Source organism: Chelonia mydas, chromosome 4 (genome assembly GCF_015237465.2).
Source record: "Chelonia mydas isolate rCheMyd1 chromosome 4, rCheMyd1.pri.v2, whole genome shotgun sequence".
In the NCBI taxonomy this organism is placed as follows: Eukaryota; Metazoa; Chordata; order Testudines; family Cheloniidae; genus Chelonia; species Chelonia mydas.
Genome location: NC_057852.1, coordinates 125666637 through 125684305, shown reverse-complemented (window position 1 = coordinate 125684305; position 17669 = coordinate 125666637). Strand labels below are relative to the sequence as shown.

Here is a 17669-nt window from a genome sequence, read left to right as displayed (position 1 = left end):
GGGATGGTCTTGGTCAGGGGAAATGCAGGCCCAGCCGGGACTAGTAGTGAGCCCAGCGCCGGGGTAGGAGCCACCGGCTGGGGTGGGACTAGGGTGGCAGGAGGTGGGGCTCGGTGGGGATGACTGGGGGGCGGGGCCCTCTGGAGGCAGGCAGTGAGGCTGGATCAGGTGAGGGTTTGGGTGCAGGGGGCTTATTGGGGTGTTCTGTGTGCAGGGGGTGAGGCTTGTCTGGAGAGTGTGGGTATGGGAGGGATCCAGATGCATAGGGGTTGGGCAGACTTGGGGTGGGTCTGATTTATCCCTCTCCCCCTGTGGTGATTTATCCCTCTCCCCCTGTGGTGATTTATCCCTCTGTTGGCTGCTCTGGGCGCCAGAAACAATGCGCCCCTGCTGCTGTGGAGGGGGCTCATGACCACTCTTAGAGCTTCCCTTTGCTTCCCCATCGGAAAGTCATTTTTCTGCAAGGAAGCAAAGAAACCTGCGCTTGACATGAATTTTGCGTGCATGCCCAGTGGTGCAAAATTCCCCCAGGAGTAGCTAGCGTGACCAGACAGCAAGTGTGAGAAATCGGGACGGGGGTGAGGGGTAATAGGAGCCTATATAAGAAAAAGAACCAAAAATTGGGGCTGTCCCTATAAAATCAGGACATCTGGTCACCCTAGGAGTAGCATCAGTTTTATGTGGATTTGGGCACTGCTTACCCAAAACAATGTTTGCATGTCTTCCCCAGCCAACAGGTCTACTTCTATGCATAAGTTAAATACATGCATACACTTGCAGGACCAGTGCCTTAATGTGAATGTTCTCGTTCGATTTTTTTTTTTTCATGGAGTTTCTAGCAACTTCAGGTATTCTGGGATGATTTCCTCACTATATAAAAACGGAATACAAATAAACACAAATTTCTTTATTCTATAGTGGTACATAAACTAATCATTCTGTCTGATCCTCTGAAATCCTTCTGCTCCTGCCCTCCCCCCTTAAAAATTTTTGCAGTGTATCTGACATGAAGCAAAATCCGCTTGTGCTGAGGAAGGGTAGCCAATGGGTTGGGCACTAGTCTAGGACTTGGGAGAGCTGTGTTCAAATCCCCGCCACAACACCGTGACTGTGGGTAAATCATTTAATCTCTGTCTGCTTCAGTTCCCCATCTGTAAAATGGGGATACTGCTTCCCTACTATATTGTGAGCAGAAATATATTAAAGATAGCTGGTATTATTTTCTATCTATTGACATAGGGTGATCAAAGTAAATAATCTGTTGTAGGTTTTATCCTTAGCATATGCCCAAGATGTCCACCAGAGATCCAGAAATGCATATTTTCTTATGGTTTACTACTTAATTATTTGTCTTCTCATTGTTCTCCTATAATTTAGAAGTTTTACCTAGTAATTTAATTTACATGACATCTAGTGCAGTAATTGTACAGTTCTTTCCTTTGGAAATTGACCTTTTACTGCTGTAATATCTTGTTCCATAGCATTTTACCCAGTCATTGAGCAAGCCAGACTTATAGTTATTGATAAAATTAAATAAAATTTAAATTGCATATTCTGAAAGAAATCCTGTTTAATTAGATGCCAGTTCAGTCCTGGATGTGTTTCCTCTCATGGAGGTTGCTGATACTTGTGCAAAAAGAAGGCAAAAATTTATGAAATCTTTTTCCTTTAAAAGACCATGTTCAATATGAGAAACACTTAATTTCTAAAATGGCAAAATAAATACATTGGAAAATATTTTAAAATTATGTGCTTATTATGAGCCTCTTTCTGGAAATGTACTTTTTGACAAGACCATAGTGTTTGTATGTAATACTTTGATTCATGTAAACTGAAGTGTAAACACAGAGGTTGTTGCTGAGTCTAACTTTAAATTTATTTTTGGTTAAATGAGCTTTTGAAAAATGAAATCTTACACATTCTGTGTCTGCAACTCCTTTTACGCCCTGACATTTTTTTTTAGGGTGTGGGGGGGTTTTCTGGGTTTTTTTGTTTGTTTGTTTTTTTTAAAGAGAATAGACACAATTTACTATGGTCCATGCCCATGGAACTTTAAGCCATCATTGATGATAGTGAATGACCGCTTTTTGAAAATCAACGACTTGTTACAATTAGGAATAAAATGTTTGGGAAACTGAATCTTTTTTTATAATGCCATCTCAACTTGAAATTCATCCATAGTGGTGTATAAATTGGAGAGTGCTACAGGTTTGAGATGTGTTTCAAAAATGACATAAATACTCTGTATTTCATAGAGATGGGGGAATGTGGGTGTGGAGATCAAGCAGGCCCCAAACTGTGGTAAGATCTGTTGTAAGTGTTGGAACAGCTTCTGATTTTGTGGGGGCCCTTTTGTCTGGGAAAGCAGTGAACCAAACTACCCAATCAGGTAGAGCAGCTGCAGGCATGAAACTCATTTTTCACATTTTTTAAAGAGAGGGGAAAAGAATTCAATGCTTTGAAATTGAAGATTCGCTTCTGCATTCTTAACAGTAATTCAAGTAAGCATTTGTTAATTTTTTTTAGTATTTAAGTATACAATCTAATGCAATTTATAAATGCACATATACTTCATTCTAACTGGGTAGATAAGCTATAGTGAAGCTTTGCTGTCATGTCACCAAAAGCCAGCCTATCAGCCTTTTTTTAGAAATTTTAAAATTGAGATACTTTGGCCTGACACTACTTTATTTTAGTTTTACATATGGGGGATATATATGTATTCCACCTGGGTAAACAAAGAGCCTTATCTGCAAATTCTTCCATGGACAATGGTCACCACTCTTAACTTGAGAAGAGACCATTTCTTTGGAAGAAAACTCTAGGACAGTAATAACAGGGAACAGTTGCAGAACTAACATGAACAATATCTTTTCTGGTTGTGGTGCCTGCAGGTAACTTTCAACACTGGTTGTGCCATTTTCTGCATAAAATAAGTAAAAAAGGCTTAATAAAAGGCAGCTATAATCATGTTTGATAGCAGTTGAAGTCTGCTAAACTACTGCTTTCCTGATAAATACATATAATACAAAATATTTTTTCATCGGCAAAGCAATTTAAATCTCGAACACTAATCTCATGCTACTTTAAGGAAGCCTAACTTAATTTTATGCTGAGGCTTAATTATTGACTATAACAAGTTGAAGGACAAGATAAAACAAAAAGTCCTTTCTTTTCTGCTTAGCATACCACAGAGCTCTTTAAACATACAGAGAAAGAAACTACTGTTTGTACTGTACAGAGAGCAAATGGTGAACATTAAGAAAATAGCAAGCATGTTTGAACCATGTCATCATTACAATGTCATCATTACATATTTTAAGACCTACCATATCTGCCATTTTTTTAGCTGTTTTGTAATATGATGACCGATGGCAAAACCTCATAGCACAATAAGCCAGTTTTATTTCTACATTCATTGACTATTTCTTGCTTAATGGTGATCTGTGTCTAAACATCATTGGTTCCACTTTGCTAGTGATTGGCTAAGGGAAAAGGACAGTTATGGTATCTAAGTTGCAGGGGGTGGTTATAATGGTAACACTGGATAACATACTGAAACTACAATTCAGTAATTGTTGACTAGGATCTCTTTGGCTGTTGAATATTTATTGCTTTTATAATATGTATGGAATAAACATAATCAGTACAAATATGTATAGTGTCCTGTAATGAAACATCATACATTTTCAATCTGACATGTTTACTGAGCATTAGTAAAAGTACAGATACAATCCTAACAGAAATCAAAAGGAGAATTTGTCACCCGATTCATTTATAATCCAGTTATGCACACACATTGCATTTTATTGCTGATGGCAACTGGCACATTCCGGGGTGCAATCCAGACCAGTGAAAGGTTGTGTCAACACCTGCCCTGCAATCTTGGGTCCTCACAATGCTCTGCTGTTGTAACTCCCAACCTGAGCTGCTCACAAACAGCCAGAAGTATGCAGGTCACTTCCTGAATTTATGTGTATAGCTACAGCTTTGACCCCAGCAGCCTGTCAGCAACGCTTCAGTCACACTCTGCCTTCCAGCAGCCTTGGTTACTGCTTGCAGAGTGACCCCCAACACACTCCCAGTCCAAAATTTTCCCCAAAAGTGTGTTCTTCATTGTCCAGCCGTTTCCTGGGTAGTTCAGATAATAGAGATCCATTGCCCCATAAGGGGTCAATATTCAAGTTTGCTACTTTAAATGGAGTTACCAAGCAGTTCAGTTTATATTAAAAAATAAAACAAGTTTATTTAACTACAAAGAGAGATTTTAAGTGAGTACAAGTACAAGGTATTAAAATAAGAAATGGTTATGAGAAAATGCTTTCTAGTAGTGAAAACTTAAGTTAGATTTGGTTCAAGGTAAAATCCTTACCACATGTTCCTAGCGACATTGCAGCCCAAATTCTCAGGACAGGATTCCCTCCAAAATCAAAGGCTGGTTCCTTTGTTGTGTTAGCTGAAAGAGAGAGATCTGGAGACAGAGCTTAGGAGTTTTTTGCCCCTCACTTTTATAGTCCAGTCACCCTTTGAAATGCATTTGCCTGAGGGTTACCCCTAGATAATGTTCATTCCAGCTGTAAGGACAGAGACATGGAGTCTCATGGTGAAAGAGGTTCCCTTTTTTTGTTTGTTAAAATGTAGATGGATCTGTTCCTGTCCCCCTTCATTACCAAAGAATGGCCACTTGAGGGGTGATTGGCAGTCAACTTTGATGACATCTTTCTAGAGAGATCAGCTTGTCCTTTGTCTTTGAGAAACTGGTTTATTCATTTTCCAGACTTGTCTGGTAAACGCATTGTAGTAATAATTTCAGCTTATGTTCATAACTTTAATACACATTTTCATACAGACATTACACAAGAATATTGATTTGTGTTGCGTTAGTTTTTTAATGATACCTCACAGTAGTGAGGCTGGGAGGGGAGTGGGGCAGCGGCCGCTCCCCCACTGAGCACAAGTGGCGCTTTGTCAATGTCTTGGCGCCTTTTAAATTTTCCCCTGTTGAGGGAACGGGGAGTGATCCAAAAAAAAAAGGCGCCAGGCGCTGTGGCGCTTTTACTCACCCGGTGGTGCCCCGGGTCTTCGGCGGCACCTCAGCGGCGGGACATTCCGTGCCACCGAAGACACCCGGAGCAAGCGAGGGCCGGCCGCCGGAGCGCCGCCGGGTGAGTAAAAGCGCCGCAGTGCCTGGCGCCTTTGTTTTGGATCGCTCCCCCTGTTCCCTCCACCTGGCTACGCGGCTGCCTCACAAGGCATATTTTTGAGAGATTATTACAATAATGTGTAGGGTTTGAATACAGGGGGTGGTCTTGGTTACAACATTATGAAGTGGAATAGATTTCCCTTGATGGAACTCATTGTTGATTTATATGGAAAAATACTTTGAACATAAGATCATGAGTCTGCTGTTATTATGGGCCAGTCAGTTTTTCCCAATCTTAAGAGTACTGGGGGTAACATAAGGGTCTGCCATTAGGTCACCTTACTTCCATTCAGAGGAGTATCGTACACGCCGTTCTTTTTGAGGCCTCTGTCAAGGTCACTTCGAATTACCGGCAGGGATGCTGACCACATCTACAAAACTTCATCTCATGAATAGTAGTAGTCATCTTCAATGACACCCTAACTTGGCATCACTTCAGCTTTCATCAGTGCAGTGGCAAAGGGGATAATTTTTGTTTTATATGGGGGGAGTGGTCCAGAAAAGTCTCCTATGCTACACCTGATTCTGATTTCACCCTGGTGTAAATCACGAATAACTCCTATATGTCCACGGACATCACATGAGGGTGAACTAGTGTGGGAGAAGAATTGGGACATTTTATTTATTCCATTATACTGTAATTAATTTGATAAATGATGGCTGAAATTTTAAATTATGTAGTTGTATTGAAAACTTTCTCTGTGGACATCTTACCAAGTCTTGGCTTAATTTATAGACATTTTGCAGGAGTGGGGAAAGTTTTAGAAAAAGGCTATACTTACTATTTCTAAGCAAATTATAGGCAACTGTGTAAACAGGCCTGTGGCCATGACAACCTCCACTGCAGTTCTGGTTCTTTTTTTCTTAGGTAGTGTCAGTATTTAAGAGATCATAATTTTATAAGAAAAAACCTACATGATAAATGAAATACAGGATGTAAACACAAGCCAGGTAGCTGTATCGTTTGTCTAAAATCTCAGAATGTTCCGAGCAGGAACAAACTAAGACTGAGCTCACATACTTTCTCAGCTGTGGTGTTTTAACAGGTGAAAATACCATCGTCTAGTCTAACAGTGTCTTTATTCACTTGAGCTATTCTGAGTATCTGTCATATTCAGCATATTTCAATTGTATGGTTTGCAGCACATTGCTTTGGAAAGTACATATACTTAAATTTGGTGGAACAAGTTCATTTTTACGCTAATACAGACATTCTCAGCACTGAATTATTGTGTTAGTAATACACAGAATTGTACAGTTCCCTGCAGAGTGTTGTCTTCCTCTAAGTGTGAGCTGTCACAGTATGACATATTTATGCATCTCTGAATAGTCTCTGAGAATGCCAATTCAAAATGTACCCAGTTCATCCTAGTTTGAAAACAACTTCCTAAACCCTTTCACCACAGATGCATGAAGGAATCCTTTAATAGCATATGTCTTTAAAAAAATACACACATTCAGTTGCATTTGATTAGGTCTGTTTGAATGTATAAAGCTGCTAGTGAACTATGAAGCTGTACAGGAACAGTTAAATATCTGCCCTATGCAGGTTGTTAATAGGTTGTACTTACCACAAGCAGTTTTTTTTTTCTTCCCACTTCCTGTGAAGTGTCTCATGTCACTCAACAAAAGGGAATTTTAATACTGTAACTCGTACTTCTTGTTTAGTCACTGGGATCAATAGGATGTTGCAGCCTGAATAATTATAGTGCCAATGCAATTGGAAGGCAAAGTTTCTAAATGTTAAGGAACTAAAAGGAAGCATATGGAAGTGTCAAAACTTTACATGCTACTGATGGAAATGCCACTAGTTGCAAGTAGGTGGTTGGAACTAGAAAGGCCCAGAGTTTCTTCCTTGTATGTAATTCTGCTCATTAAAGAGTGGGAATCAGACGAGAGAATATTAATACAAGCATCTGTTATAACTGTTCACAAATCACTTTAATGACACATTGCAAAGCTGAATCACATTAAATGTGATTGTATACAACTGAGCAACTTAATATTTTGAAAAATTAACTGAAGGAAGAGGAATACTCCTAGAAGTCCTAACACTGTACTATGGATTAACTCCATTTCTTATCAGCAGGGTCTTTTATTCAGCAAAACTGTAGTGTCACTTCCTGCAGCATGTTCTGTTCTAGATTTTTGTGCATTTGCTATGTCTGCAACCTGAAAACTCCCTGCTCTTTGTAAGTACGTGGATGGTTTATAGAAAACGAATCCTTAAACTAGAATTACCAAGTGTATATCAGTGGAAGGTTGGAGTGACTTTAAAAAAAAAAAAAGAATTTAATGCTTACAAAAAGTGATGGTTTAATAACACTGAAATCTGCAGACCTCTGTCCGCAAAACAGGTACGAATACGGAAACTTCATTACAAACATCCCATCTCACACTGCCCCACTGACAACTTCACTGAGGCTGCCAAAATGGGAGCCAGTTGTGATACTAGTTCTTCAGATATGGGCATCAGTGGAAAATAGTCTGTATCCGCCAAACTTGTATCACACATACTGCTAAACATTGGTTGAAATATGAATTTGAGACCATCTTTTCCCTTCTCTCTTCCCCTCTGCACCCCCCGACTTCCCCACCATGGGTTTTAAGGAAGCTTTTCCTGACAGTTCTCAGCTTAAGTAAAGCTTAAGTTTAAAAAATAGCTAACTGGAAAATAAGGCTGACTTAAGTGTAAAGGCTGAAAGCTTCTGTCTGCTATAGATTTGTTGAGGATTGTGTAGAAAATAATTTTAAAGAGTTACATTTTGCTGCTATTCTATTCTCACCTGTTTCTTTCCTTATACCTAAAGAGTGTCAGAGACCTTTTGCCTCCTAGCTTTCTGTGGTGGTTTTGTGCATGCAAGTGCGTACGTACGTACATGCCTCCTCCTTAAGGAGGTGTGCAATGTGGCTCTAACCTTGTTAGTTCTAGAGACAGGCCTTAGCCCCAGAGTTATGAGGGGTTTGCTATAAAATTCAACACTGGCTTGAATTGTGAAACTGAACTCCCTCTCTTCCCTCCACCAGATGAGTTTAGGCCCATCGTATTTTTCCATTCTTTCTGTTAGGCCTAGTAGATCTGCTTGGGGTGGCTTTTACTTTCTCTGAATCAGACAGAAGAGACCGGTCATAAAAGAAGGGAGAACTCTGAGACTGAGGCAAAAGGAGAGTTAATGGAGAAGGATGAAGGTCAGAAGGAAAAGGGGGTGTTTGCTGGATGCTCTCAGGAGTCGGTGTAGAAAAGGATGCAGGTAGAGTATATGAAAAGAAATGGTGGGAGAGAAGGACTGTTGGCAAACGCGTTAATCTGTAAGAAGTATTAACACTGTTTACAGAGCAGGAAGGCATCAAACAAACTTAAGTCAGTTTTAAAATTTGCTCTCTACTTTGACAACCGTACATCAATAAATAGGGAATCACAGTTTTTGAGAAGACACTGTAACTATTTTATTTGTAGAGGAAAAAGCTTTAAAGGGCAAGATGTTTTTAAAATTATGTACATTTTAACATGCATCTCACAAATTAGCTCCTAGCTTTAGCTATGAAGAATGAGATTTTGTGGAGCAACCTCGTTTTGTAAACAAAGCTCAACCGGTCTTGCTCTCTCTTTTTCCTTAAGGACTTGGTAAATATTGAGATGTTCTTGACGGCTAAAGAAGTGGAAGAATCTTTGGAAAGGCAAGAAACTATGACTTGCTTGGCTTGGTGTCATGATAACAAATCCAGGCTCAGGAAAATGAAGGTATGGAAGTTATAATGCACAAAGCTTTAACTTAATGTACTTTGTCATGGTTGTATGAACTCCTTGAATATTTGATTTAGCCAGTTGAGTTTAAATGTTGGGTCTGAATGATGACTTAGCATGTACTAAACTAAAGATCCTAAGTACAAAATAAATCCCTTTAATATGCCTAAATCGGAGCAGTTGTACCCACTTACACCAAGGTTAAACTTGACCCTGAACCTAGGTCCTTTAGATGCACGATTTTTCCTTGACAAATTACAGTGAAATAACATAACAATATGACCTTGCTTTTTAATGTGATTTACAGAAACTTAAATGCAAAGGGGTATAGTCTCGTCTCGATGCATGAGGACTTATGTGCATGACTCCTTTGCATCCTGCTGAGAACATACTTCACAGGGTGTATATGAAGTTGTCCGTAACAAGTGTGGAGAGCAATTGAAATGCTAAACATATAGTCTCATGCTTAACACAGTGGGAGAAATTTACCTTATTAAAAAAGTTTTATCCAGCTATGATGACTTAAAGAAAAGAGAGCTAACTTGAAATATAAGATGCAATAATGCTAAGTTAGAATGTAGTTTTCTCAAAAAAGCTGCATGTAATCTAGTAACAAGCAAAGTACATTTCTTTCCAGCCCTTGTACACCATGAACAGAAGATAAGGAGTCACTCCGTGTTTATCCATATATAGTTAGTTTAAATTCCCGTGTCTTTAAAGTTGCTTTTTAAAGTATGCTGTAATCTTTTATAGGGCTTGCAGAAATCTGTTTTAACTGATATTAACCAAAACCCCTGCCTCCCTCAGAAAGGTGTTTTGTGTCTTCTTTGTTTTGTTTTTTTTAAACTAAGCGCTTTCTTTAACCAAAAATGTCTGAGTGCACTTAATGACAAGCAAAGAGTGACATTCTCTGTCACTCAGGGGCGCCAAAATGAGAACGAACCGAAGATGGGACGCAAAAGTAAATCGGCCTGTGATTACTCTAAAGAAAATGATGATCTTGTTATGGAAACCATTAAAGGAAAACCAGAATTGGTATGTAAACACTGTTGCATAATTATACTGCTCAAGAAAACCTTGTGTGATGTTAATATGTTAAGTAACGTAAGAAATTAAATCCGAAGTACTCTCAATTTTTTTCATCAGCAATATTCAATGTAAAAATAAAAACTGGGAATAAAACAACTTCCACATCCCCCCAAAAATCTATTTCTGCAAGCCCTACTTTACATAAAAGCTAAGGCTGTGAGAGATCAGAGTTGGAGGAAATCACTATGCTGCTTTTTGAAACACACAGGAATAAATTTCTGTTCAGTGTAAGGCGGCTTAGCTGCTTATTAGTGTTAACACCTTGCCCACCTTCCTGCAAGTCTAACCAAAAGCTAAACTGGAGGAGAAAGGGTTGGGGCGGGGAAGAAGTCCTGCAGTCCCATTGAGTTACCACTCTTGTGAGTAGGGCTGTAAGACTGTGCCAAAATTTGTGCTATATTGTAATGAATCTGAAATTTACTGACTACACAAGGTTTTTTAAGTTCTGACAGTCTATAAAATCCAATTTAGCTATTGGCTTGCAGTTCACTGGAGGACATCTACACTTCTGAAGACTTTTTTTTTTTTTTCCATGTATCTTAAAGGGAGAAAGTATATGTCTAGAATATATTATCTGTAAGGGGATGATTACTAAAGAGTGGATCTTTTTTAAAAGATACAAAAAATAAACTAATCTAAAATCCCAAATGAGTGATGATGTGCAGAGTTAAGTAACTGGATATTTTAAAACAAAACATCTGAAAGTCAGTTCCTCTGTTTTGTCTGCCGATTCAAATTTCAAGAGTTTTGCCTTTAGCAAAAGTTAAGAGTACAGGACAATGTAGCTCTTAAAATCTTGTGGAGTCCTTGCTTCTCTCTGGCTTGGGAGTTAAAAAGTCAGTCAGGCTTGGGAGTTAAAAAGAACCTATTTTCAAACAGTTACACTTTAAAACTGTATATTCCATCAATACGATGTTTGAGTTTAAATTTCTTTACAAGTTTCTAATTGTTAAAAAAAAAAAAAATGGCTGTCATAAATGTGTGCTGCACCACAAACAGTTAATTGACCCAAATTTGGAGCCGTTCAAATTCCTGCTGATGTCATTGAGGAATTTCGATATTACTGTGCAGATAAACAATAAACAAAAGGCAGCCATTCACTAGAAACATGGGGGAGGAAAATGTTCGCTGAATGGAGCAGACAAATTTGAGGAATACATATTTATTTTCAATCTTCAGAGGGCGTATATGTGGGTTTTTTTTTTAAAGATAATAAAGTAGTTGACTCTGTCCCTATAACAAAGCATGGTGAATTGCTCTTTTTTCAGAGAGAAACTTTTTTAAATTCTACATGTTCAGAGTTTTCCTATAGATTTTTGTGAACCTGTGCTAAATTTGATTTAAAGGGACACTGTCAGCTTACTTACCTTTTCCAAAAGCAGGTAAATGCAACTTGGTTTTAGTGTGAATGAGATTGTCTTTAGTATGGCCTTTAAAACACTGTTCTGGGTTCTTTGGCGGCAAGGGAAAAGGGCCCTCAGTGAACTAAAATAATGTGCTACTTTCATGCTAACATGAACATTCAAGTAAGCATTTAGAGACCTTTTGCCCCAGCAATCCTGCACAATTCCATTGTGTCTCATAACTAAGAGGGTTCCTCTGCCTTAATTATTGCTTTGTCTCAGAAATTTCAACAGTATCTGCTGTCTTACAGTTGGAATGTAGTACAAAGCAACACCGCTGGTCCGTTGACACCCATGAGGATTATGGAATCCTTTAGTCATCAGGACACAATTGGTCCCTGTTACGACAATTTCTTTTGGAGGAGGGTGAGGAGTAGGAGGCTTTTTGTTTGCTTTTAGGGAATTTTATGCCAGCATTAAACTATTTTATCTGTATAAATACCTAAAAGCAAGCAAAGTTGCATGCCATTAACACTATTTTGTGGCATACTGAGTACTTTGAGCACATAAGACACATTGTGCAATGCTGCTTTGGTCCCATCTAAGACCTTGTCTTGTCTTTAATCTCAGAGCTGTCTGGAGTTCAGCCTAAGGATTCAGGAGTTCATTGAACTCATTCGACAGAACAAGAGACTGGATGCTGTGAGGTATGAAATTAGGATGCTTACCAAACAGTTTTCTTAATAAGAACATATTATACTTCATAAGAAACATGTGACTATTATTGCACACCCAGAAGCTCCACTGCAACAAATGGTCTTCTCAGCATTGTTATTATCAAACACTCTCTTGGGATTTAATAGACTAAGGTTCATATTGAATTATTTGGAATTTTAAGCACAGGCTATCATTCGAGATACATAATTAAAAACTTTAAAGTGGTTACTGAAAATAAAACTTTCTGGCTTTGCAAAACTTCAAAATTCAGAAATAGTCATCAAAAATATACTTTTTACATTGTTGGTCTCTTGGTGTAGACAAATGCTTCTTTTAACACACAGTTCAGTTTGCAATTACTATAGTAATCTCGAGTACAAACTAAAAGAGGGTAGATGGGATTGGCTCGCACAGCCAAACTTCCTGTGTCTCAAGAAAAGAAGTTTCTCTTTTTATGTGGACTGGTCGGAATCTGATTTAACTTGAACATTTTGACCATAAATGTTCACTTGTCTAAAACTGGATATAGACTGTTTCAGCTCTGAAGCGTTTTTCATTATGCAATCTTTATTAAACCCCATTAAACTTTAGGATTTATTAGAAGTATTTTAGTTCCTTATTAAATGGATTATATTAATACTTTGCAGCTCTACAGTACCTATTATCTGAGGGTCTCTATTATGTTACAAAAAATAAGACACTCCTTTCTTCTGTGAGGTATATAAATGTTATACCTATTTTCTGTAGGAAAAGATAGTTCATGCTTGCCCAAGGTCTTAGAGTCAGTGACCGAGCTGGAAATAAAACCAAGAATTCATGACTCATTGTCCCTTATTCTAACCACAAGACAACTTGCTTGTCTCTGGGTAAATACTTCTTATTTTATTGGGTCAGGAAGTAATTTAAAATGAATAAGCTTTTGAGTCAGTGGTCTCAATCTAAGGTGTTCGAATAATGTTTCAGAACAGGAAACTGATTCGGTTAAAATCAATGGGATGCCTGTGCTGGGACCTCGTGGTATGCAGATAATATGTGATAATATTTTGTAGTATTCTATTACCAAGTTACTGCACAATAAGAGAAGGTGATTCTGATGAGTTTAGAGTGGTATAGTTATAATTACATGACCACTTCTACTACATTTTGTTTAGCTAGTGTTGCTTTATAAAATCTTGTTGAAACTAACAGGATATTTGTAGGATACTTGCATCATTTACTGTCATGAAGTTTTTTATGGTAGGGATAGTGCACCGTCATACCATACACATGGTGCATCACAGAAACAAATAAAAATTCTCAGCGTTTTTAATCAGGACCTCAATTTTTAGGTACAGAACACTTTTTTTTATTAGATCCAAATGGAATACTGAATTATCTTCAGAAGGGAGGAAAAAGAAAGGTGGATTCTTAATTCTGGGTTACCTGTGTCTCTCTGTGATATTCTAGACTGATGCCCTACTGTAATATTGTGACGCTGTTATTGCTATTGTCTCGTATTCACATGTCTGAAATGTGACAAATTATGCTTTCTGCATTAGCCAGTTGTTGCATAGTCAATTTGCTTTTTGCATAACTGCCAGCTTCCTGTATCAGTGTGCAGCAAGCACTGGAAGAGAGCAAACAAAAGGATTTTGGAATGTGTTTTATTAAGAATACCATAGCAATATTCCAGTGAAATATACCATATGAATATCATCATAGCTGTTCATCTACAGCTGTGTGTACTGGAGAGAACAGCGTATGTGCACTGAGCTCAGAGTATTTCTCAGCATGCCTTGTCCTCTAGTTCTTGCTGTGCTTTCACTTGTTTAGTATTGCAAACCCCAAATGTTCAAAAATCATTCATATTTTTAAAAAATAAACATTGTTTTGGTGTTTAAGCCTTTGGTTATAATTGGGTCATACTTTCAAGTATTTCTCCACAGCTTTGTGGCTAAACTTCTTTTTTTCTTTTCATGAAAACTAAAATTCTCCAAAAAAATCACTGGATTCCAGGATGTGGGCCTTAAAAAAACAAACCAAAATGAAACATACCAAATAACATCAGACTCATGATAAACTAGTGACAGTTGGCAACGCTGCTAGTCACCATCTCTTTGAGATGGCAGCTTTGAGACTTTTACAAGAATTGGGGGGCCTATTGAGACAATCTGGGGCTCTCCAACAATGGCCTGTCACTGGAGTTATGGTTAGAGTGGACCCCTGCGTGAAGGGGGAAGGTCATGGGTCTCCTTTCCCTCTCCTTCACCACCCAGGAGGGATGGGAGTTCAGGGGTCCAGTGTTGTCTTCAGCATTTGGGGTATCTACTTTTGTAGATAAGCCATAGCTGCTACATTTTTCTCCTGCCACACACACATCACTCTGTGATGGTGTTGGTAGGGCCCCTGCAGCAATTGGTGAGTCAATACCCCATTGAGATGCATGAGGCACTTGACATCTTTGAGTTCTTGTTTCTATCTGCACTCTCAATCAGACATCACTGCTTCAGGGCTTGTCTATGTAGCGAAATTTACCAGTATAATTATGCCCCTAAATTTCTCTGTGTAGACAAGCCATCACTTATGTTTGGGTCACTTTTACATCTTTCAGAGCTAGGGGTGTAGATCTTTCAAAAATGACTGAATGGGGTGAGCACTTAATTCCCTTAGATTGAGATTTCCAAAGAGTGCCTAGCTAGCGTGCGCGCGTGCTCTCTCCCTCTCCCTCTCTCTATATATAATAAAAGCTGAGGTTCTAATATAAGCACATGACTCTAGGAGCTGGAGCTCTAGGGATGATGAGCCTAAGGTGTTTGACTTAATTAGGACCTGACTAGAATTACATTTTCTTAAAGACTTTTATGGAGCTCTGGAGATAGGGTTTCAAATTCAAAAGTTGTGTGTGATGTAGTGTGACTTAGACTTTCCATAGATCTACTCACAACCACTCTACTGACAAGTAAGAGTGTGTCTGCTGTTGTAACTTACATGTGAAGAATGCAAGAAAAAGTTAAAGTAGCACTTAGTAAGTTTGTGTTGGTCTCTTTAAGTCCTGTCTACCTTCTGTTTTTAGCCAGGCACAGTAGGTGGCTTGTTGCCAGGGTGTATGAGAGCTACAAACTTTACCGCAGAGAATTAGGAGTATATAGACGGTGTCATCCCTTTTATAAAGCTGAGACCTGGAGGGAGAAAGAGCTGCTCCACCAAAGGACTGCAAAAGAAGTCTTATAAGGAATTGGGCAACAAGTAGGAAGGGCCCATTGGGGAAAGGAAAGTTGGTCTGTATTGGGACTTGAAGAGCCCTAGAGTGCGGCAAAGATGAAGGAAGAGACCTTGGGTAAAGAAGCAATGTGGACTTGAGGTTGCAAGTAGATACCTTCTTCATTCCAGGTGTCCAACACAAGATCTTGTGATGGAAGGCAGGTAGAAGCTCCCCTTCACCCACCCATACGTCATACAGTGTGGGTGAGAGAGATTGGTTTAATTCTTTTAGAGATGTGTGAAGCTAATCTAGTCTCAGGTTGTTTCCAGTGGGACCAAGGTCATTCTATCTGCTACATGAGTATAACAAAGCTGTGCAGAAATCAAAGGCCTGCAGCAGTTTAGACAGACTTGTTAAGTTACAGTTGGACATAATGAAGGGGAGCCTATGAAAGAAAATGGCACTGTATGGGTATGTAAAAATTACTGCAGTATTGGGAGGTCTCTTCTCAATGAAAATCTCTTTGGGGTAAACTTCAGTATTAAAGCTCTGTTCTTATGTTTCCCAGACCTAGTTTCAACTCAACCATTCAAATATGCTGCTTACTTTAAACTTCCACATCATTTCTTTCCTGCTCAGTCCTATCTCCGCCCAAATCTTCATCTCTCTTGTTCCCGCGCAACCCAACCCAATATCACTGCTCAACTTCCTAAGAAGCAGCTTTATGTAATTTGTAAAATGTTTTTCTTTTTAAACAGTTGTGGTTTTTTGTTTTGTTTTTTGTTTTTTTAGAAAATGATGCCAGTCTTTACAAGCATGAATACTCCATGGGCTGTCATTTAGGCTCCTACAAGGTGCTTTGATATATCTCTCAAATGTAAAAAAAATAATGTACAACCTTTGTGGGGAAGCGTGAAAGCCTCTCAGATAGTCTTGATCTTTTTTTCTGAAGCACATGCCCTCCAGATCTGTTGAGTACAGTGGTGTCTTTGTGCTGTATGGCTTTATTGCCTACTTCTGAATTCCTTCTATGCCAAGCTGGCTGTCCTGCATCCTGACAATGGGTAGTCATGCTCTAAAAGCACTATTTTCATTGTTGGGAGTGCAGCTTCTTTATGTTACTCAGAAACCAGACATGGCAATGGTGTAAGCATAGATGAAGTGATGGTAGGCCCAGAACAGGGGCAAAGTGGAGAAGGTGGCTCAGTGTTTTTATTGTGGGTCTGTGAAAATTTCTTCTTCCTGGCACGGCATTAGGACTTGTATTCACGGCTAAGTTGGCACTGCTGCAATCAATGTAGTGGTGTCAATATAGAGGGTCTGGTGAAGATAAACTAAGTTGATGGCAGAGTGCTCTCCCATCAACATCTGTACTCCATCTCCCCGAAAGATGGAAGGTAAGTCGGAGGGAGAGTGTCTTCCGCCGACACAGCGTGGTGTAAACACTGATGGAAGTCGACCTAAGTTACACCAACTTCAGTTATGTAACTTGGGTCTGCTTACAGCTTTAGTGTAGACCAGCCCTTAGAAAATCTTCTTAAGGTTACTCCAGGGTTGGTGGAAGGAGGTTGCTTGAGAGACCAGATGTATTCTCTGTCATTATCAGAGCAAAGGTGCAAGCTTGGAACATAACCTGATCTCTTGCATGACAGCACAGTATATTGTCAACACTAAATAACCTAGGCCTGGTGTGCACTAGAAAATTAGGCTGGTTTAACTACATTGGCTAGGAGTGTGGGGGAAAAAAATCCACACCCGTGAACAGTATTAAGCTGACCGAAGTCCCCATGTAGACAGCGCTAGGTTGACAGAAAAATTGTTCCTCTAACCTAGTTACTGCTTCTGGGGGCGGTGGATTACCGGCACTGATGGGAGAATCCCTTCTGTTGGTGTAGGTAGTGTCTACACTGAAGCGCTACAGCTGTGCTGCTGTAGCATTTTAAGTGTACACAAGCCCGTAATTCATGATTTGCATTAAGTTGGCTTTGATTTGGTTGCAATTTCAGCAGAATATTTCATGGAGGTTAGGGCTAGACCTGTTCTAAAAACTCACTGTGCATACTGTTGTGTAGAACAAAGAAAGTAAATGTTAGCACCAAAGGCTAAAATTCTGTGTAACTTGCTGGTGAGTCCCTTCCCACACTTCCCAGCAGAGAGAAAGTTTAGGTGTGCTGGGTCAACCTAGCCACAGGGGTGTGCAAAATCACCCCACCCATACATCTTTAGGTAGTGACCTATGAAAGGCCCGTGTTGCGTCTCTCTGGAAGGAGAACAGTGACAACAGGGAACCACATTGACATCACAAACTGTTCTTTGGGCCTCTCTTGCTAAAGGGGTCTTGATTGTTTGTGACGGTGGGGAGGGTGGTAGTAATTGGTCAGGGGAAAATGA

The 17669-nt window shown here is 39.3% G+C and overlaps 1 protein-coding gene across 8 annotated transcripts in view; it reads left to right on the top strand.

Moving 5' to 3' along the window:
• Nucleotides 1–17669, top strand: part of MAEA (macrophage erythroblast attacher, E3 ubiquitin ligase) — a 112787-nt gene that overhangs the window by 70632 nt on the left and 24486 nt on the right. For 5 of the 8 annotated variants that reach the window (XM_027826178.3, XM_027826179.3, XM_043544843.1 and 2 more), the window contains exons 4-6: nt 8823–8945; nt 9870–9983; nt 12011–12087. In XM_027826178.3, coding sequence (XP_027681979.1) covers nt 8823–8945; nt 9870–9983; nt 12011–12087 — 314 coding nt within the window. The remainder of the gene's footprint in view (nt 1–8822; nt 8946–9869; nt 9984–12010; nt 12088–17669) is intronic. The other 3 variants (XM_027826180.3, XM_007063698.3, XM_043544844.1) reach the window with 1 other exon arrangement.